At 43.6% G+C, this 23,077-nt stretch overlaps 1 protein-coding gene across 2 annotated transcripts in view; it reads left to right on the top strand.

Annotated features, from left to right (window-relative positions):
* Positions 1–302: 302 nt before the first annotated feature.
* Positions 303–23,077, top strand: part of FAM184B (family with sequence similarity 184 member B) — a 117,319-nt gene continuing 94,544 nt past the window's right edge. For both annotated transcript variants that reach the window (XR_009868236.1, XM_062213652.1), the window contains exon 1: positions 303–449. Coding sequence is in view for 1 of the 2 variants with exons in the window: in XM_062213652.1 (XP_062069636.1) it covers positions 303–449 (147 nt within the window). In the remaining variant the exon portion in view is untranslated. The remainder of the gene's footprint in view (positions 450–23,077) is intronic.

Here is a 23,077-nt window from a genome sequence, read left to right on the forward strand (position 1 = left end):
GGCGAAACCCGCACCTGTCCTAGAGCAGGGCGCGCGGATCGCGATCCGCTCATGCAAGGCGCGGGCGCCTAGCTGCAGGGTGCGGGTGCCTGCAGAGCCAGCTGGCAGGAGAGCGAGCTCGAGCGAAGGGAGGGTGGACATCTCCGACAAGCAGAAGCCACGCGGCGGTGCTGGCGGCGGGACTGCAGTGCCATCTTCCCCCGAGAAAGCCCACACGCTCACACGCCCGCGCACGCACGTGCACACACGGTGGGCAGGGAGAACACAAGCGAGAGCCTCTGAGTGCTGGGCGCGTTTTACTGATGGCTTCTGCCCTCAACAGCAAAATTCACCCGCCCGGGACTTCCCCAGGCTCCAAAGCCGACTCTAGCTGTGGCCCCGGCTGGAGAATGGACTGTGATCCCGAGATGCATGTGAAAATGTGCAAGAAGATTGCCCAGCTTACCAAGGTAAGGCGGGGCGCTGCGGGCTGGCGAGCGCGCCCGGGCTCTCGGAGCTGGGGAGGGAGTGCAGACGCGCCTCCCCAGTAGATTCGGGCATGATCCGGGCAGAAACTTTGTCTTGGAGTCCAACCGGGAAAGGAAGTCGTCCTAAATCTGGGTGTCTTGACCTTTCTGAGGCACAATTCTAAAGCAGCAGAGAGAGACGCGGTATCCTTGCCAAGGAAACTCCCGCAGCCGGCTTGCTGAGCAGGTGGTCTTTGCTTTTTACTAGGGAATGTGAGTCGTGTTTACGTGTGTCTGTGTCTGTGTCTGTGTTGTGTTTCCCTTTACCTGCTTTTCCCTAGGTGGGAATGTGATTCGTGTTTGTGCGTGTGTGTGTGTGCGTGTGTGTGGTGGTTTCCTTTACCAGCTCTGCTCCAGGGATCGTGCCTGGAATGTTGTGATTTCATTCAACGCCATACTTCACAGTTGGGGAGGTCATGTGGACTCTATTTAAACACTTAATTCGTTTATTCCTCCATTGTACAAATATTTGAGTCATTTATTGAGTGTCAGCAGCTCGTAGTGGCAGACTCAACCTGGAAGGCAGCCCAAGGGTCTTACTATCTAACTAGGTGCAGTTGTGTGTAGGACCATCAGTGGAGAAGAGCACAATTCACCGTGTAATTATGGAACTAGAAAAGACCTTGAAAGGTCAGCCAGCCCTTTGCTCTCCCTCTTCCTAGGGCCCTGGCTATATCGCCCAGACTGTGCCTTCCTCTTAAGGTCCAGTAGGAAGAGCCACCAGTGCTCTTTGTTAACCCTCTGCAGCTTCCCAATTAAGAGCTCCTTGTCATTGTTCCCTCCTGTGTCTTGTCTGTAGGAGAGCATCCTCCTTGTCTTCTACGCATAAGGTTTCAAGTGGAGGAATTTAATGATTTGCTTTGGGGTTTCCTGTCTGTCTCATAAAAAACTCCAGATACCATTCCTGCCAATGGGAGGTCAGGTTCAGATTCTGGTTCTGTCCAACAAGTGTATAGAATATACTGTTTCTTCACTGTCTCCCTGTCACTTCCCACCCTCACTGTTGTGTGTGTGTGTGTGTGTATGGGAAGGATCACAGGCAATCCTGCTTCCCCTTCCCTCCCTATTTGCCAGAAGGAATAAAACACAGAGGCTTGCAGTTGAACACTAAGAGCTGCCTTCTCCTGCTTATCTCATTAACTTCTCCACATTCTTTGCAAATGAGGCTGTCTCCAAACCATGATCTCTTAGCCAAGGGCTGAAAAAGGGAAATGAAGATAACCCCTTGGATGGACACCTTGGCAAGGACAGCAGGCACTATTGATCTAACCAAGGAAAGCATTTGGCACAGTACAAGACATCTTCTCGAAAAGAATATGATATACTTTTGGAGAAATGAGAAACAAGGTTTAAAATATTGAGAGAAAAATAGATATTTTTCACATCATCAATTGCTAAATTAGGTCCTTCAAATGATGAATGCTGTAGAAGCAGAAACACATGGGCAAGAACAGTTTAGGGAAGATTTTATGAAATCAACGATACTCGAATTCACTGTGAAGTTATGGAGAGCCTGCTATGTGCTAGACAGTGTGCTGAATATCAATGGCATAAAAAATTGTGTTTTTTTTTTTTTTGACAGAGTTATAGACAGTGAGAGAGAGAGACAGAGAGAAAGGTCTTCCTTCTATTGGTTCGCTCCCCAAATGGCCGCTATGGCCAGCTCTGTGCCAATCCAAAGCCAGGAGCCAGGTGCTTCTTCCTGATCTCCTATGCGGTGCAGGGGCCCTAGCACTTGGGCCATCTTTCACTGCCCTCCCAGGCCACAGCAGAGAGCTGGACTGGAAGAGGAGCAACCAGAATTAGAACCGGCACCCATATGGGATGCCAGCGCCACAGGCAGAGGATTAACCAAGTGTGCCACAGCGCCAGGCCCAGCATAAAAAAAGACATGGCACTTACCCTGTGATATAACAAAAACAGATGATTTCAATATAATGTGGTAATCATTCCACTCATTAACATTTATACAGCACCTATTAGGTGCCAAGCAGGGAAAATACAGCAACATAGAAGGCAAACGTGTTCCCTGACACATAGTTGAAAGTGTTTCTTTTTTTTTACTTTCTTTTTTTTTAAACTTTTATTTAATGAATATAAATTTCCAAAGTACAGCTTATGGATTACAATGGCTTCCCCTGCCACAAACTTACCTCCCACCCGCAACCCTCCCCTTTCCCGCTCCCTCTCCCCTTCCATTCAAATCAAGATTCATTTTCAATTCTCTTTATACAGAAGATCAGTTTAGTATATATTAAGTAAAGATTTCAACAGTTTGCACCCACATAGCAACATAAAGTGAAAAATACTGTTGAAGTACTAGTTATAGGATTAAATCACAATGTACAGCCCATTAAGGACAGAGATCCTACATGATATTTTTTAAAAATTGATTAATTTTCTATGCAATTTCCAATTTAAAACCAAGTTTTTTTTTCATTTTCAATGATCTTTATATACAGAACATTGATTCAGTATATACTAAGTAAAGATTTCATCAGTGCACCCAGAAAGTGTTTCTTAAAATATATCATGCATTAGAAATAAAAGGTGATTCTTACCATGTGATACCTCTCCTTGCCATTTTTCATGCCTAGTACTGAAATTAGAAATTTTTAACAGTTTTTAAACATTTATCTTTTAGGAATTTATATGTGTTGTTTGTTTATATTTACTTGAAAGGCAGAGTGACGGGGGAGAGATCTTTTTTTCTCTCTTTAGACTGTTTTATTTATTTATTTGAAAGGCAGAATGACACAGAGAGTGAGCCAGATCTTCCATCCACTGTTTCACTCTCCAGATGGCCACAACAGCTGGGGCTGAGCATATCTGAAGCCAGGATCCAGGAGCTACTGCTGGGTCTCCCACATGAGTGCATGGTCTCTAGCACTTAGGCCATTTTCTGCTGCTTTCCCAGGCACATTAGCAGGGAATGGGACTGGAATTGGAGCAGCTGAGACTCAAACTCATGCCCATGCGGATGCCAGTACCACAAGCAGCCGTTTAGCCTATTATGCCACAGCACCGGCACCAGAAATTTTTTTATATTGATATTGATGCGTCAACTTTCTTATAGCTACTGTTTGTACATCACACATTTTCTATATATTTTTAATTTATGTATTTTATTTTATTTGTATCTTTTACATGTGAATTTAACCTGTGTGCATTTAATGTGATTACTAACATATTTGGGCTTATCATTCCATTATATTTTGTATTTTTCACTTACTATTCTTTCTCCTTCCTTTCACTGTATTTTTTTGCCTTCTATTAAATTAGGAAGGTGACCTATATTACATTGTTTTAGGCTTTCTTTCTACAAAATAGCTTGACATACTTTGCCCATTTCCCATCTTGTCACTACTGCCTAGAGTTTTTCATGTTAAAATTTCAAAATAGTTTTTATAGTTAAAAGTTAATTAAATTCAATGATATCAGTTTCTCTGATTACGTTTTTTCCTGAATCCAAAGAATTCTATTTGAGTTCACTTTTCTTTTGCCTGAAGTATATCCTATGATATTTCTTTATACAGAGATCTTAGTGAGAAAGTGAATTCGTTGTATATTTGAAAATGTCTATTTTGCTGTGACTGTTGAATGGTACCTTGGTTATAAAATCCTAGTAAATAGTTATTTTCCCACAGCTCACTGATAGAGTCTCCATTGTTTTTGGCTACTAATTGTTGCTGGTTAAAAATTCTGCCAGTCTGATTTTCATTCCTTTGTAAACAATTTGCCTTTTCTCTTTGATAGCATTTCAGGGTTTTTGTTTATTTTTAATGTTTAGCAATTTCACTAGTATTGTCTTAGTTTAACGTTTATCTTCTGCAAAAATAGGAGAGTACTTTCTATTAAGGACTTGTGTGCTTCTTTAATTCTGGAAAGTTATCAGTGATTTTCTTGTAAATACTGTTCCTGACCATTGCCTCCATTCTCTTTGCTGGAACTACCAATAGGTGAATGGGAAAGCGTTTCCATTTATATCCATTTATATAAAAAAGTTGTTTTTATTTTTTTTGACTGTTGAATTTTGGTGAATCCCCAAATCCTGTCGTCCTATTTGCCAGTCTTGTAAATAATGTATCTAGTCCAGAATAGTCACTGCCTGCTAAGTATTAGAATTTAAACAATTATATTTTCATTTCTAAGATTGCTCTTCCTTTTTTCTTTCTGCCCCATTTTGGATAATAATTTCTGGATTAGTTTCTATAGCCTTATATAATTTACATATTTACCCATTTTAAGTGCGCAATTCAATATTTTTTAGTAAATTTACAGAATCATAGAACCATAACCATAATCTAGACATAGGACAATTCTATCACCAAAAAAAAAAAAAAAACACACAACTTGTTCCCTGTTTCCATTTGTAGTCAGTCCTTATTCTACTCCAAACTCTAGGCAACAATTAATCTACTTTTTAAAAATATTTAAATCTATTTGTTTAAGAGGGAGAAAAGGTGAGCGAGTGCTCCCATCTACTGGTTGGTTCACTCCCCAAGTGCCTGCTATGGCCTGTGTGGGACTGAAGCCAGAAGGCCAGAAACTCAATCTGTGTCCCACATGAGTAACAGGAATCCAATCACTTCTGCCTCCTAAGGTCAGTATTAGCAAGAAGCTGGAGTCTGGAGTGGAGCCAGGTACCAAATTTAGACACTCCAATATGGGATGTGGACTTCTTACACACTAGGTCAACATCCACACCAAGCTTTCAGTCTTGAAGGCATCAGGCAAGTTTTCCCAACCCAGTTCTTTTGCCTGTCTAACTCTCTCTGTATTTGCATCCTCCTGGAAATTTCTATCTGATTTTTTTTCTTTTAAAACTCTCTCTATTACCTCATCCCCAGGAGAGGTGAAATCTCTCATACCCAGGGATTCCCCAATCCCAATGTTGAAAGAGGAATGAAATATCTTGCCCAAATACAAGTCTTACTGAAGACCCTTTTATATTAAAACAAGAAAATGAGTTGGAGAGTGTGTGTTCCTCTCCAGGAACCATCTCTTGAATTAAAGGCTTACTCTGAAGAACCAGATCACAAGTAAAGAAGTGTATACCCATGACACTGCCTCTCATCTAGAGCAGTTAAAGCAAATGTACCCAGCAGATGAGCAGACTTAATGCCAGAAGCCATCAAGCTCAAAGTATGAGGAATAAAATAACCCTAGGACTCTCTGTCACTGGTGTTTCAGATCTCTATAAGTCTGTCCAAATACCTTTAATATCAAAGCTGAATCAAGTGCCTGCAACTTCCACATGTCAGTAATACCTTACTTTGCATACACTGCAAAGCCTTTGACATACATGCTGGCCTTTTGTGTGCATAGCAGTTCTGCCTTGTGATGAAGGAAGCACCAGCTCTAATGGAGAGAGGGAGAATCTGAGACACAGATGTAGGAGGAGTGAGCATTCTTGTCACATATCACTTTCATATATATTGACAAAGCTAGGACACCAGATCCCAGATGTCACTTTTGTATGTATTAACAAGCAGATTTAGGACATCTAGAACCCAGTGTGGGATGCATATATATGGGAGCAGGAAGCTATGTTTCTTCGTTGTTCATCCTTATGTTTTCATTGCCTCTCTCCATCATCTTCACTGGTTTTTCCCATGCAAGAGGGAATATATAAAACTGATTAGCAAGTTTAGGTACAGAAGCTGGCCTTTTGAGCCCTTGTCTCTTCTTTCAAAGATTTCTTTATTTATTTGAAAGGCAGAGAGAGAGAGAGAAAGAGAGAGAGAGAGAGAGAGAGAGAGAGAGAGAGAGAGAGAGAGAGAGAGAGAGATTCCATCCACTGGTTCACTCCCCAGGGATTACACTGGCCAGGGCTGGGCCAGGCTGAAGCCAGGAGCCAGGAGCTTCATCTGAGTCTCCCATATGGGTGGCAAGGGTCAAAGTACTTGGGCCATCCTCCACTGCCTTCCCAGGTGCATTAACTGGATGGGATGTGGAACTGGATGGGATGTAGGAGCAGCTGGGACACAAACCAAAGCCCATATGAAATGCTAGGGTAACAGGTGACAGCTTAATCCACTGCACCACAATGTTGGCCCAATATCCAATATTAATCTTATTCATAATGAAGTGACATTTAGGAGGGAGCCAGCATTGTGGCACATCAAGTTAAGTCACTTGTGATGCCAGCATCCCAAATCAGAGTGCTGGTTCAAATCCTGGCTGTTCCACTTCCAATTCAGCTCCCTGCTAATGCACCTGGGAAGGCAGCAGATGATGGGCTGGCTACTTGGGCCTTGTCACCTATATGGGAGACCTAAATGGAGTTTCTGGACAACTGGAGAGCTATTGAACCATGTGGGAGTTAAATTTGGAATGTTCTTTCTCTGGAATCGTGTACAGCTACCTTACCATCCATTCAGAGAGGCCTTTTTTGAACTTCCAGTTCAAAGAGGCCAAGTTTCTCATCTGTAATTGGGAGAAAAATTTCCTCCTTGGGATTAATTGTGAGGTTTCACTCACAAATGAAATACAAGTGAAGTGTCAGGTCTATCCCAGTCTTAAGCAGATCTGAAGACTGACAAATGTTAATTTCCATTCCCTTTTGGAGTGGGAGGAACCACAGAAGATCAAAGACTGCTGCCAAGCCATCACACCAGTATCCTGGAACAAAGCCAGCCCTTCTGTGGGATTGAGAGGTCAGGCATTATTGCAAGGCACAGGGAGGGATGGCCATGTGAGAGGAGTCATCACCAATAGACTGCCACTTGAGCCCTGTGTTGTCATGGCTTAAAGGTGTGGAAGTTTTATTACACCCACTGACTCCATTCACTTCTCTGAAAATACCCTCCTGCTTGAAGGAACTTGTTTGGGGACAGCTGTTTAAGCAGTTCCGTTCCAGATTGCTTTAGAACTCAAGGTTTGAAAACTACAGATCTGTCTTAACAAGCCCTTTCTGTTGGAATCTTGCAATTTAACCTTGTGATTAGTGTTGTAAAGACAGTGCTCACTCTCTCGCATATACACACACATACTCTCTCACTCTCTCTGTCTCTCTCTTGCACTGATCTTTGCATCATTCCATAAAACAATATGAAGTATACTTTTGAATATCCTTGAACCCTGCTAAGATGCCTTGACTTCTGCATAGCTATTCTGATTTCTCGACTTTTTCTCAGCCTTCCTCAAAGCCTTTCTCCACATAGCAGCCAATGTGATCTTAAAACTGAATCAGGCCAGCGCCATGGCTCAGTAGGCTAATCCTCCACCTTGCGGCGCCAGCACACCGGGTTCTAGTCCCGGTTGGGGCTCCAGATTCTGTCCCGGTTGCCCTTCTTCCAGGCCAGCTCTCTGCTGTGGCCCAGGAGTGCAGTGGAGGATGGCCCAAGTGCTTGGGCCCTGCACCCACATGGGAGACCAGGAGAAGCACTTGGCTCCTGGCTTCAGATCAGCAAGGTGCGCCGGCTGCAGCGGCCATTGGAGGGTGAACCAACGGCAAAAGGAAGATCTTTCTCTCTGACTCTCTCTCTCACTGTCCACTCTGCCTGTCAAAAAAAAAAAAAAACTGAATCAAAGTGTCAGACACTGCTGGTGGAATAGAAAATGGTATAGCTACTTTGGGAAACAGTCTGAAAATTCCTCAAATGGTTAAACGGAGAGTTATCAAGTGACTAGCAATTCTGCTCCTAGGAGTATACCCAGAAGAAACAAATGCCTTTGTCTACACAAAAATTTGTCATGAATGTTCATAAAAATATTATTCATTATAGCCAGAAAATAGATGTGAATGAAATGTCCATCAACTACAGAATGTACAAATAAGAGGGGTAAAATAAATGGAAGGGGGTCATGACCAAGGGATAAAGAGGGTTTTTTTGGAGGGGATAATGAGAATAAAGTTGATTTCCCATATGGGTAATAGGGCCCCAAACACTTGAGCCATCACTGCTGCCATCAAGGTCTGCATTAGCAGGAAGCTGGAGTCAGGAGCAGAACCTGGACTTGAATCCAGGTACTCCAATATGGGACATGGACATTCAAAGTGTCATGTTAACCACTGTGTCAAATGCCCGTTCAGTATGATTACATTTTTAAATTCTTGGAAAAAATAATCAAAAGTAAAATGTTTTGTGATACATGAGAGTTATATAAAATTCAAATTTAGTTCCACTAATAGTTTATCAGAGCACATTTACAAATTGTCTAGGACAGGTTTTATGCTAAAAAGGCAGATATGAGTAGTTGTGATAGACATTGACTAAACCTAAAATAATTATTATCTTTTCCTTAACCAAAAAGGTTTGAAAGTCCCCAATATAAAACACGTAAAGGACCCTCATTCACTAATCTTTTACGTGAAGCTCAGTTTTAATTCTTTGGGAATGACCTGTGATTGGCATTCTTTTATTTTTTGTATAAACTACACCTATTGTTATTGTAATTTTTAATTTATTATCCAAACCAGGGCACTTTGAGAATGAAAGGGTGTACTAACCCTATCTAGGGCATTGAAAAATAGGCATAAACAGAGGTTGTTCTATCTTGATCCAAATGTCAGGATACCCAAGATATAATGCTTACAAATTTTTTCCCATTTTGGTATATTTCAAGTGGAGAATGAGAATCTAAAATACCTGTAAAACATCTGATGTTAGAATCTTTCTTATTTATTTGAAAAGTAGAGTTAACAAGAAGGAGAGATAGACAGATCTTCCATCCACTAATTCATTCCCCAAAATAGCCACAACAGTCAGGGCTGTGCCATGCCAAAGCTGGTAGCCAGGAGCTCCTTCCAGGTCTCTCATATGGGTGCAGGGGCACAAGCACTTGGGCTAGCTTCTGCTGTATTTCCAGGTGCACCAGCAGAGAGCTGGAATGGAAGTAGAGCATATGGGATTTGAACTGGTGCTCACATGGGATGCTGGCACTGCAGGGTGTGGCTTAACCTTCTGTGCCACAGTGCCAGCCCCCCAAGTTTTTTAAAAAGGATTTCTTAGCAACTTCCTTCCAAAGCATTTAATCTAGTTTTCATAGAAGCAACTTTCTTTCAACATGCAAAAAGTTCGTGGAGAATTAGTATTATGAAAAATTAAGCATGGTTTTCAAAAATTTTGCATCAAAATAAACTTACCTTTTACTTTCATTTTCCATTAACTCTTTGTAGTATGATCATGGAATGAAATTGTTATGTGATTAAGTTATGTGATTGCAATAACATACAATTGGCATACACAAGTGATAGTGTGAGCAAAGAATGAGGAAGATGGATTACTTTATCCACATGTTGGTTGAACAGAGACAGATAAAAATAATTTCTACTAATATAACAAAAACTTACATATACTTTTGCTATGCTACCAGAACTATGAAAAATCTAAGGAATCTAAGAAGTTCCCTTGAGATAGCCCTCATTGAAGGTCATTTTAGTTGATACTAGCTTGTCATTGTCACAATCAGTATCAGTTTTTTTTACTCTATCTCTGTGCATTAGCCAGATTATTACTTTGAAGATTCCTGTGACTAGAATCACCTTTGCTGCACATATATTCCAATTAAAGATTATCAGGAAGATTGGAAGAGAGCAACCGCGAGAGAGAAATATTTAGTGACTAGCTAAGAATAGTCCAATAGACAGATTGTGCTGAGGTTAACTACAAAGTTTGACATTTTAAAAGGCATATATTACAATTTCCTTCCCCCATAATCTGAAAATTGAGGCAGTTCTGTAGGAGAAACACTCTTACACAGTAGAGATCCGATGTTGTAACTACTTTCAAACTACGCTGACATAATTGCAGCCCAGGTTGTCAGTTCACATTCTGACTATTTAGAGGGCCTGTTTAAAGTTACTCACTATATTCTGAGCCTTCAGATGAAGGTGATGTACCTGGGAAATGCTCCCAGGAAGCTCAAGGTATCAGAGAAACAAGTGCTTCTCTCACATCAAGTAGAAACAGTAGCACACCAGCCAGTCTTTCTGGGACAAGACATTGTTTCTGGTTTCCCAAAGAAGCCTTGTTTTTGTTTTTTTTTTTTTTGTTTTGTTTTGTTTTTTTGTTTTGTTTTTGTTTTGACAGGCAGAGCGGATAGTGAGAGAGAGAGACAGAAAGGTCTTCCTTTTGCCGTTGGTTCACCCTCCAATGGCCGCTGCAGCCGGCGCACCTTGCTGATCTGAAGCCAGGAGCCAGGTACTTCTCCTGGTCTCCCATGCGGGTGCAGGGCCCAAACGCTTGGGCCATCCTCCACTGCCTTCCTGGGCCATAGCAGAGAGCTGGCCTGGAAGAGGGGCAACCGGGATAGAATCCGGCGCCCCAACCGGGACTAGAACCCGGTGTGCCGGCGCTGTAAGGCGGAGGATTAGCCTGTTAAGCCACGGCGCAGGCCGAAGCCTTGTTCTTAACTGTGAGGTCTTCAGGACATGAAGAAGAAAAACCTAACTTTTGAATATTTGATATCATCATAAGGAATAGCCATGTTTCCAGCCTTGTGAAGTCCAATGAGCATTAAGCAAATTTTTCTAAAAGGATGGGCCACATTCTGCTTGTTGAATCCTAACCAGCCACCATATAGCTTTAACTCTTGAACTTCATTTCAAATTCTAATATTTTGAACTGCAAACCCAAGAAATTGTTTAGTCAACTAACAACAGATGCTGGTGAGGATGTGGGGAAAAAGGGACACTAACCCACTGTTGGTGGGAATGCAAACTGGTAAAGCCACTATGGAAGTCAGTTTGGAGATTCCTCAGAAACCTGAATATATCCCTACCATACAACCCAGCCATCCCACTCCTTGGAATTTACCCAAAGGAAATTAAATTGGCAAATAAAAGAGCTGTCTGCACCTCAATATTATTGCAGCTCAGTTCACAATAGCTAAGACATGGAATCAACCTAAATGCCCATCAACAGAAGACTGGATAAAGAAATTATGGTATATGTACTCTGTAGAATACTATACAGCAGTAAAAGAAAATTGAAATCCGGTCATTTGCAACAAAATGGAGGAATCTGGAAAACATCATGCTGAGTGAAATAAGCCAGTCCCAAAGGGACAAATACCATATGTCCTCCCTGATCAGTGACAACTAACTGAGCATCAAAAGGAAACCTGTTGAAGGGAAATGGACACTATGAGAAAGAATGACTTGATCAGCCCTTGTCCTGACTGTCGAGGAACAACTTACTATTTTATTTCTTTTAGTATTTTTTGTTCTGCTTAATACCATTGGTTGAACTCTTTAATTAACACACAATTATTCTTAAGTGTTTAAATTTAACTGAAAAGTGATCCATGTTAAATATAAGAGTGGGAATAAGAGAGGGAGGAGATGTACAGTTTGGCACATGCTCAATCAGACTTACCCCTAATGGTAGAGTTAGAAACGTGCCAGGGGATTCCAATACAATCCCATCAAGGTGGCATGTACCAATGCCATCTCACTAGTCAAAGTGATCAGTTTCAGTTCATAATTGATCATAATGATATAATTAAGTGTCAAAGGGATCACATAAACAAGACTAGTGTCTGCTAATACTAACTGATAGAATTAAAAAGGAGAGAGCAGGCTGGCGCCATGGCTCACTAGGCTATCCTCCGCCTAGCGGCGCCGGCACACCGGGTTCTAGTCCCGGTCGGGGCACCGATCCTGTCCCGGTTGCCCCTCTTCCAGGCCAGCTCTCTGCTGTGGCCAGGGAGTGCAGTGGAGGATGGCCCAAGTCCTTGGGCCCTGCACCCCATGGGAGACCAGGAGAAGCACGTGGCTCCTGCCATCGGATCAGCACGGTGCGCCGGCCGCAGCGCGCTACCGCGGCGGCCATTGGAGGGTGAACCAACGGCAAAAGGAAGACCTTTCTCTCTGTCTCTCTCTCACTGTCCACTCTGCCTGTCAAAAAAAAAAAAAAAAAGGAGAGAGCAATCCAACATGGGAAGCGGGATACACAGCAGACTCCTAGAATGGCAGATGTCCTAAACAGCACTCTGGCCTCAGAATCAGCCCTTAAGGCATTCAGAACTGGCTAAAAAGCCCATGAGAGTTTCTCAGGCATGGAAAGCCAAGACACTGTGGCAAAAAAAAAAAAAAAAAAAAAAACCTCAATGAAAGATCTCTGTGAGTGAGATCCCAGCAGAAAGAATTGGCCATCAAAGAAGGAGGTACCTTTCTCTGAAGGGAGGAGAGAACTTCCACTTTGACTATGGCCATGTCTAAATAAGATCGGAGTTGGTGAACTCAAAAGGCTTCTATAGCCTTGGCAGCTCATGACAAGAGCTTCGGGTGATTACTGACATCATAAATAAGAGTGTTAATTGTTAAATCAACAACAGGAATCACTGTGCACTTACTCCCCATGTAGGATCTCTGTCCTGAATGTATTGTACTATGTGAACTAACAGTAAAACTACTAAGACAGTACTCTATACTTTGTGTGTCTGCGTGGGTGCAAACTGTTGAAATCTTTACTTAGTAAATACTAAGTAGATCTTCTGTATATAAAGATAACTGAAAATGAATCTTGATGAAGAATGGGATGGAGAGGGAATGAGAGATGGGATGGTTGCGGGTGGGAGGGAGTTTATGGGGGGAAAGCTGCTAGAATCTAAAAGTTATACTTTGGAAATTTATATTTATTAAATAAAAGTTAAAAAAAAGAAAGATCAGTGAGGGAGCTGGCACTGTGGTGTAGCAGGTAACAACTGCTGCCTGCAGTGCCGGCATCCTATATAGGCACCAAGTTCAAGTCCCGGCTGCTCCACTTCTGATCCAACTCTCTGCTAAGGCCTGGAAAAACAGTAGAAGATGGCCCAGGTACTTAGGCCCTAACGCCCACATGGGAGACCTAAAAGAAGCTCAATTCCTGGCTTCGGAACAGCCCAGCTCCAACCACTGCAGCCATTTGGGGAGTGAACCAGCAGATGGAAGACATTCTCACTCCCTCTCTCTCTCTCTGCCTCTGCCTCTCTGTAACTCTGCCTTTACATAAATAAATAAATCTTTTTTAAAAGAGATTTATTTATTTATTTTAAAGTCAGAGTTACACAGAGAGTGGAGAGGCAGAGAGAGAGAGAGAGAGAGAGAGGTCTTCCATTCTATGGTTCACTCCCCAATTGACTGCAACAGCCGGAGCTGCGCCAATCCGAATCCTGGAGCCAGAAGCTTCTTCCAGGTCTCTCACGCTGGCCCAAGGACTTGAACCATTTTCTACTGCTTTTCCAGGCCATAGCAGAGGGCTAGATCAGAAGTGGAGCAGCTGGGACTAGAACCAGCACCCATATGGGATGTCGGCGCTTCAGGCTAGGGCGTTAACCCGTTGCGCCACAGCGCCAGCCCCGAAATTGTTTAGTCTTTAATTCCTTCCTGCTAATTGTGCACTTGATGGCTGCTGCCTTCTCTTGATGGTCTTTGGAAGACCAAAAATGGTCCCTCAAAGTATTCATGTCAAATCCTTGGCAACTCTGATAGCTACCTTATGTGGAAAAAGGGTAATTGGGGACATGACTAAGTTAAGCATGTGGGGATGAGATTGTCTTGTTTTACTAGTGAAAATGCTAAATTCAATGACAAAATGTCCTTGTGTTACCAGAGAAGCAAAGGGTCCTTGTCTTTGTGCAAGAAAGAATTCAGGCATGAGACAGAGAGTAATGGAAAGCAAAATAGCAAGGTTTATTAGGGTAGGGACATCCATAAGAACATCTAGAAAGAACCTGAGAGAGAGTGCCCGGTTTACATTTATGCTGGGGCTTTTAAGGGGATGGGTCTTGCCTACCCTCACCCTCTCCTTCCTCTCCTCCCAAACAAAGGACTTGTTTGATGTAAATATGAAAAATTCCTTTCTGAATTTTCCCCCTGAAGTTACCAGACAGGGGAAGCCTGGCTGGCATCGCCCTGCTTTAGAGAAAGGATGATTATCAGGTAGAAGGGACAGGACCCCCTGGAAGGTCATCAGTATCTGGGCAGGACGTTTGAAGTGCAGATACTGGGCTGCACCTGGAAGGTTATCGGGATAACTTTGAGATACGGATGCTGAACGTAGATGTCAATTCCTTAGGCCTTTGTCACACACATATAAGGTCATTTCTGACTTCCTACCTAACACTTGTAGGAGATACAAAAGAGAAAGGCCATGTGAAGACAAAGGCAGAGACAGGAGTGATGCAGCCACAAGCCAAGAAACACCTGGAAATGGAACAGGCATAGAATAGATTGTCTCTATGAGCCTCATAGGGAATCTCTTCAGTAACTTTGAATTTGAACTGCCAGCCTCCAGAACTATGGGAAATTACAGTTCTATTGCTTTAAATCACCCAGTGTATGATTACTTGCTATAGCAGTAATAGGAAGTGAATATACTCTCTTTTTTATCACAGCATCCTTTGTACCATCACCAAAACCTTCATCTTTCTCAGAACCCTGAGGAGGTTTTCTCTTTGATGATCAGAATCAACCAGTTAATGAAAATTCAGACCAGTGAATTAAAATCTTTCGGTGGGATTCAGGCAGCTAGGCATTTAAAAAACTCCATGGTGATTGTGACCTGAGACTCTAAAACCATTACAACTTTTCATTGTCCTCTTACCTCTTCCTGGTCTTACCTTGACAGCAGAGAGATTGTACGTCTGCTAGATGCTCTTTAGGCCAGAGCTGCTCGAATGTCAGTGTTACAACAAACATCGCATGTTCTGTCTTATATGCAGAAGTTTTAAAAAGTTCATCTGAACTTAGAGTAGTGATTACTAAAGACTGTGAAGTTTGGGAGAAAGGGCTATGGAAGGAGATTGGATAATAGGTACCAAAACAGTTCAATAAAAGTGAAAGTTTCTAATGTTTTATGGCACAGGGGGGCATCTGTACTTCACAATGATGTGTTCCATACTATATGAAGATTTCAGATGAAGAGCTTATAGGTCCCGAATGATTTTTAAAATATAAGGAAATGCAAATACTAATTATGCCAATTTCTTGATTTGAACAATGTGTACATGTGTTGAAATATTGCAATATATCAGATAATATGTATTTTATTTTTATTTTATTTTATTTATTTATTTGAGAGGTAGAGTTACAGACAGTGAGAGGGAAAGACAAAGAGAAAGGTCTTCCTTCTGTTGGTTCACTCCCCAAATGGCTGCAATGGCCGGAGCTGCCCCGATCCAAAGCAGGAGCCAGGTGCCTCTTCTTGGTTTCCCATGTGGGTGCAGGGGCCCAAGGACTTGGGCCATCTTCTGCTGCTTTCCCAGGCCACTCAGAGAGCCAGATTGGAAGAAGAGCAGCCGGGACTAGAACTGGTACTCATATGGGATGCCAGCACCGCAGGCGGAGGATTATTCTACTGCACCACAGTGCCAGCCACATGTATTTTAAAGATTTATTTATGTATTTGAAAGGCAGAGTGACAGAGAATGGGGAAGAGAGAGACAGAGAAAGAGAGATCTATGTGCTAGTTCACCTGCCAAGTTGCTACACCAACCAAGGCTGGGCCAGGCCACAGCCAGGAGCCAGAAATTCCATCAGAGTCTCCCACATGGGTGGCAGAAGCCCAAGTACTTAGGCTATCATTTGTTGCCTTGCCAGGAACATCAGCAGGAACGTAAATCAGAAGCAGAGCAGCTGGGACCTGAACTGGAACTCAGATTCGGGACGACAGTGTTGCAGGCAGCTCAATCTGTTTTACCACAGTGCCAATAACAATACATTAATTTTTTAAAAGCTATGTTAAACACAAATGGCTGGACCCCATCTGTGGCATTTCTGTAGGCCATGGGTGAGACCTAAGAATGTACATTTTAAACAAGCTCCTGGGGCCAGCGCTGTGGCATAGCAAGTAAAGCCACCACCTGCAGGGCCAGAATCCCATATGGGCGCCGGTTCGAGTCCCAGCTGCTCCACTTCCAAACCAGCACTCTACTATGGCATGGCAAAGCAGTAGAAGATGGCCCAAGTACTTGGGCCCCTGTACCTGTATGGGAGACCTGGAAGTAGCTCCTGGCTCCTGGCTTTGGATTGGCACAGTTCCAGCCATTGTGGCCATCAAGGGAGTGAACCAGCAGATGGAAGACCTCTCTCTGCCTCTCCTCTCTCTCTCTCTCTCTCTCTCTCTCTCTGTCTCTGTCTCTGCCTCTCCTTCTCTCGGTGTAACTCTGACTTTCAAGTAAATAAATAAATCTTTTAAAAAACAAGCTCCTAAGTGGTACTGCCAACTGTGTTTTGGTTAGCAAGTCTTTGGCTTGAATTCACAATAGCTTTTAGCATACTGCCCTGCTCTCAGTATTATTCAATAGTATCAGTTAGGTTACTATTAACTGTTAAACCCTTGAGGACAGGGATCTCATCTGATAACATATTTTTAGCACCTCCAGTAATGCCACAGGGTGCCAGTAAGAGACAAATTAAAAGGTGAGTACACTAGCTAAACTCCAATCTGTAAGCAATGCTGAGTCATCACTGGTAGCCAGAACATCACTGTAAATGCCAGAAAGTGCAAAACCAGCAGAGCCCCCTCTTAAGGAGGGAAGGCATGTGCTTCAATGAGCTGTTATCCAGTTAGAGGTGCAATTTACAAGGCTTCACTGAGGAATGAGAGATGACCATTACACTGCTCTGGGGCAGAGGGGCATGTCTGATTAACTACAGGCTTCTGATTTGGTGATTGAATATGCAGTCGGAGGCCAGAGCTGAATTGCTCCAGGCAGTCAAAGGAAGATTAATCTGTCTTTCGGACAGTTCTTCTCTTTCTCCTCCTGTATGTTTGGCCTCTTAAACAGGCATTGACCTATTTGCAGGTGTCAGATGTTAGCATGCTTAGTTACCCACCTGTCTTGATCTGGTTTTGTACTCTGATGATAATTTTGTTCTGATCAGAATGTCAGAACCATTTATAGGTGATGACAAAGTAAATAGCATATTTAGATAGGTGTTTGTGGGAAGAGAGGCAGCATAAGGCTTGATGGCTTCATGTTTGGAAAACAAAGAATTTCTAGGTTAGTAAACCCGAACCAGCTCCAGGGAAGTGAAACAGAGCCTATTTCTGGTTTTTGTTCAATTTTGTGCCAGGGGAATCTGCCCTTGAAAATCATGCCCCTCCAGCATCTGCTATTCCCTGCACTTGCAACCTCATTAATGGCTTTTTCTCCAAGACCCAGAAATAGCAAAATCCATTAAAAGGCTTATCATTAAATACAATACAGCTCTTTATGTGGGAGAAGGATGGCTTCTGAGTAAGAGTCCATTAGGGCTGTGGGCTGGAAAAAATGGGTCAGCTTTCTTTTAAAGGAGAAATTAATACAGCAGGGAAAAGCCAGCAATATTGCCGACATTCATCTTGCAAGGCTTTTCCTCTTTGTGCTGCCAAAATGTATCCATCCGGACTTGCTATTCCTGTCCTTAGGCCCCTGGAGCAGGGCCCATTTATCCTGAAGAATATCGAATTATCTGGCAACAGCCTAAATAAATATATGGGAGGAGATTAGAATTGAGTATAGGATAGGTTCTCTCTCTCTCTCTCTCTCTCTCTCTCTCTCTGTGTGTGTGTGTGTGTGTGTGTGTGTGTGAGAGAGAGAGAGAGAGAGAGAGAGAGAGAGAGGTGCAGGAGCTGAATGTAATCAAAGCCAGAGCTCAGGCAAGCAAAGCTAACCTGTAATGCATTCACTAACCTCTCTCCCTTTGGGACTCCTAATGTCAATTCTATGACATTGTTCAGTCCATAAGGTGATATTGTTAGGTGTGGAATAGTTCAGGGTTCTGGCCTTTCATACCCCCAGAAAGAAGAGACGAAATAAGGAGATGGAGACCGACATCAACAGAGACAAGTTGCTTTATTGGAAGCAAGGAGGTTGGCAACAGTCTATTTTTGGGAAGAGACTGCTCACCAGGTGCTTTTAGAACTCAGGTTTTTATCCAGTTAAGGAAGGAATTTGCCACTACCAGGGGAGGGGTAGAAGGCAGCTGGCGGAAAAGTGGGGGTCTCTTTGAAACCTCAGGGAACTTTCCTCTTATATGTTTCTTTAAAAAAAAAAAGATTTATTTATTTATTTGAAAGTCAGAGTTAGAGAGAGGAGAGGCATAGAGAGAAAGGTCTTCCATCCGCTGGTTCACTCCCCAGATGGCCGCAATGGCTGGAGCTGCACCGATCTAAAGCCAGGAGCCAGGAGCTTCTTCGGGTCTCCCACGCGGGTGCAGGGGCCCAGGGATTTGGGCCATCTTCTATTGCTTTCCCAGGCCATAGCAGAGAGCTGGATCGGAAGAGGAGCAGCTGGGAGTAGAACCGGCATCCCATATCGCTGGCGCTTCAGGCCAGGGCATTAACCCACTGCACCACAACACTGGCCACCCCTTATATGTTTCATAGCTGCCCTGTACAGCTTATCTGCTTTCCTATTTGTATTGCAAGGAGTTGAAAATGGTCTGGTTGGCACCAAGGATCTTGAAGAAAGGGAGGAATTGGGGTGGGGTGAAAAGGGAGGAGGGGAAAGATGCAACATGTCTTTTAGATATCCTAAGGAGGAGTGAGCCAGAGAACCTTGTTTTGAGTGTTGGGGGTCAGAGCACAAAAGGGCTATCCAGTGTTCAGTCTCCTGTTTGTGAATTAGGCAAACTAAAGCACCAGGCATGGAGGGACCTTAGTAGCTGGGCTTTACAAGCAGGGGACAAGCTAGCACTGAACAAAATGGGAGCTGGGAAATGAACTTCCCATTGAGGGTAGTAAGGGATGCAGGGTCTGAAAAGCACAGAAAATGCAAGAAAGAATCAGGCACATGTCTATAGTGGAGAACTGTGTGGGTCAAGGCAGTGAGAGGTATCAGAAGGAGAAATGACTCAGAAGTTGGAGGAACTGTTAGTGGTAAATGCTAGGGTTCTTTTCTTCGCGCAAGAAAGAATTCAGGCGTGAGACAGAGATTAGTGGAAAGTAAAATAGCAAGGTTTATTAAGGAAGGGACATCTGTAAGAACGGATGGGCACCTCTCCAGACAGAACCTGAGAGAGAGTGCCCAGTCGCTCAGACTGGGGGAGAGCAGGGTTACATGGTTGAGTGGAGAGAGTACACCTGGGCAGGCCAGGCGGGCGGCTCAGCAGAGAGGCGGAGGGCTAAGCTCACAGTCTGGTTTGAGGCTAGGGCTTTTTTAGGGGGTGGGTCTTGCCTCCCCACCTCTGCTCCTCTTGGGACAAAGGACTTTTTGATGTAAATACAAAAAATTCCTATCTGAGTTTTTTCCCTGAAGTTATCAGACAGGAGGAAGCCTGGCTGGCGTTACCCTGGTTAGAGGAAGGATGGCCGGGACCCCCAGGAAGATTGGTAGGATGTTTGAAGTGCACATACTTGGCTACACCTGGAAGGTTATCAGGCAGAAGGCAGGGACCCCCATCTGGCAGGTTATCGATAGGAGGGGCAGGGCAGGATGTAGATAAGGTTATCGGGATGACTTTTAAGATGCATATGCTGGACATAGACGTCTTCTCTTTAGGCCTTTGTCACATACACATAAGCTCATATCTGACTTCCTACCTAACAGAACTGCTAGTGGGAAGTAGGTGCTGTGTTCAAATCCCATGCTAGTAATGTCACTGTAGAGAAGTCGTGGGGTTCTTGTCTTCATGCAAGAAAGAATTCAGGTGTGAGACAGGGAACAAAGTAATAATGATGTAGGCAGGCAGATAGGATAAAAATGATTAGATTTGTGAGCTCGAAGACCACACCTCACCACAACACCTGTGTGATCTCCTGCCCCTACCTGACCATACTTGTATGCCCACCTGCCAAACAGACTAACTAACCAATACTCTTTGGAAGTGGATAAAAGGTCTGGAGCATGGAGCACTACTCTGGACCCCCTTGTTGCCCTGTGCCTTTGGGGCACCTGTGCTCTCAAACTTCACTTCGCTGCTCCTGCTAAGCTGCTTGTAGCTGCTCATAACCAAATGCTTGCTGCACATGGCTCCTGACCTGCTCTCTGTTTAGTATGGCCCCAGCTTAATTTCCAGACTTCTTTTCCTCCCTTAGTTAGAGCTCTCACTCTCCAATGCATTTCTCTCACTGAATAAAATCTTAAAAAAAAAAAAAAAACTTACCATGCTGCCTGGTCTATTTGAGCCAGTATTGAGAATTCTCCTCTGAATTCATGGCAAGAACCCACACCCTTATTGATATGAGAAATATTGATATTGGTTTCAATAAGGTTTTACTAGGGATAGGGCTTATGTCAGAACAGAAGGGATAGAGAGAGAATGCCCAGTCACTCTGACTGGGGGAAATTGAGGTTATATGAATGGAGAGAATACAGGAGGGAGGCCCCCCAGAGAGCTGAGCATGCAGTCTTTGTTTAGACTGAGGCTTATAAAGGAAAGGGGGTCCAGGTTTGTCCTTCCCCTCCTCCTCCTGTAGGACAAATTCCTCCCCAGATTTGGGGATCCCTCTCACTGGGCAAAGGAGCTCCCCCCAGGGCATCTGTGGAGGCTTTATTGCCCCATGTTATCAGGTCAGGTAACCCATTTGGTCCTGAGGAGAGAGAATTCTCTTGGGAGCTATCCTTGGGGGAAGGACTGGGACCGCCTAGAAGGTTATCAGGGTCTGGGCAGGACTTTGAAATGTAAAATTCTGGCTTTTGGGGGCTTCTACAGATGTGCAGGTTTCTTCTGGCCTCTCTCACACACATAGGCTAATTTCTAACCTCCTACCCAACAGCAGGATATGGACAGGAAGACTCAATTTTGCAGGAGGAGGCGTTGGATGAATGCCAGATTGTTAGTAAACAACATGGAAAATTTAATGACTTTGTAAGACATTCAAAGAGGAGACATCTTATTGACGATTTGAAATTTAGTTGTTCCAGTTTGGGTATTTGCATATGCAGTGAATATAGGCTTATTCTTTTCTACCTCTCCAACCCCATGAGCAAACTCACTTCCTCATCCCTTTCATACGAGCTCCACTGTGAGATTTGCTTTAGACTGTGGAACATTAAAGGATGTGAACATAGACCGTTTGTGATTTGGTGATTTGTGTGACTTGGTGATTGCCATGAGAAGAGCAAGTGCTGGGTGTTCACTGCCCTGTAGCCTGACCCTAACAGAGTCAGACCCAAATCCAGCCCAGAGCCTAAAGCCAAGCTTGGATATGTGAACACTAAGGAAAATACATACAGCCAAGCCCAGCCTAGATCAGCTCAACCACTATTAATCTGTGTGAAAATAAATGGTTCTTAATTGTATCGTTGAGTTTTGGAGGCAGTTTGTTAGGTGGCATACTTGTAAGCAGTTGCTAACAAGTGCAACAGGTCTGGAATTCAGAAAATATGTCTAGACTAGAGATTCAGCTTTAGGAATTATCTCAAGGGGAATGGTTTGTTAATTTGTTCATAGACTGATTCACTTCACAAGTATTTTGTGCAGGCTCTGTACTGGCTACTTCCATTCATCAGTATGAAGCAGATTGTCTAAGATCCTCATGGAAATATTATTGGAAGCTTTCCCAGAGAATCTGTGGAGTAAGAGAAGAAGGCCATCAAAAACAGGACCTTTGGGATTGCTAGTCCATGCAAAAGAGCCTTGAGAGATGACAGGGGAAGGAGGTGTTTCAGAAGGAGACAGTCTGGAGGCAGTGCAGAGGGGTGTAGTGAGTTGGTCATTGGTGACCTTGGTGTCCCTAGAGCAGTTGGCCAGGATTGGGAGAGCCTGTTCCTGAAGCCAGGTGCTGACATCTTGTTGCAGCCTGCTCAGGATGCCTTAACAGAATACCACAGACTGCATGGCTCAACAACAGACATTTCTTTTTCACAATTCTGGAGGCTGGAAGTCCAGAATCACGGTGTCAGCAGGGTTGATCTCTGGTGCCATGAATGTCTCTTCCTGACTTGCAAACAGTTGCTTTCTTGCCGTGTCCTCATCTAGCCTTTCCTCTGTGCACACAGTGGAGAAAGTGGTATCTCTTACAATTCATCAGGCCTTTCGGATTAGCACCCAAACACTGTAACTTTATTTAATCATAATTACCTCCTAATGTCCTTATCTCCAAATACAATCACATGGAGGTTAGGGCTTCAACATATAAATTTGGGGAGAGGGGTACAATAAAGTCCTGACACCAAGAGAGACTCAATTCTGGTACCTTCTTTACCACTGGCTAGATAATGCTCTGTGTCTAGGGCTCCTTGTTCTTATCTAATATTCAGAATGCCCACCTTGCCTCCTTGGCTTGTGGTTGCTAGGAGGAGAAAGAGAAATAAAAATCCTTGTTTCTCTACACCAGGAGGACAATCAAGGTTTACTCTACTGATTGCAAAAGGGATCCTCATTAATCACTGCCCTCAAATTCCTTCCTCTCTCCCTGCAAGTCCTGGTGTGGCACCTGCTTCTGTACCTGCCTTTCATACCTCTTTATTACTGCTCCTGGTCCTTCTCCCTGCTTCTTCTTGGGAAGAGGGGCTCCGGTGCTCCCTACCCATTGCTGCTGATGTTCCTGCAAGTCACCTAGCTCAGCTCACCTAAAAGGGGAAACGTTTCTTCCCTCTGGCTTTCTGCTCTCCTGTTGAAGGCCCTAAGGCGCCATCCCAGGCTTTCAGTTTCCTTGCAGCCCCTCCTCAGGAGAAACCAACTGTTTTTCTATGAGGTTTCCCAGAAACTG

The sequence above is a fragment of the Lepus europaeus genome, chromosome 16 (assembly GCF_033115175.1).
Source record: "Lepus europaeus isolate LE1 chromosome 16, mLepTim1.pri, whole genome shotgun sequence".
In the NCBI taxonomy this organism is placed as follows: Eukaryota; Metazoa; Chordata; class Mammalia; order Lagomorpha; family Leporidae; genus Lepus; species Lepus europaeus.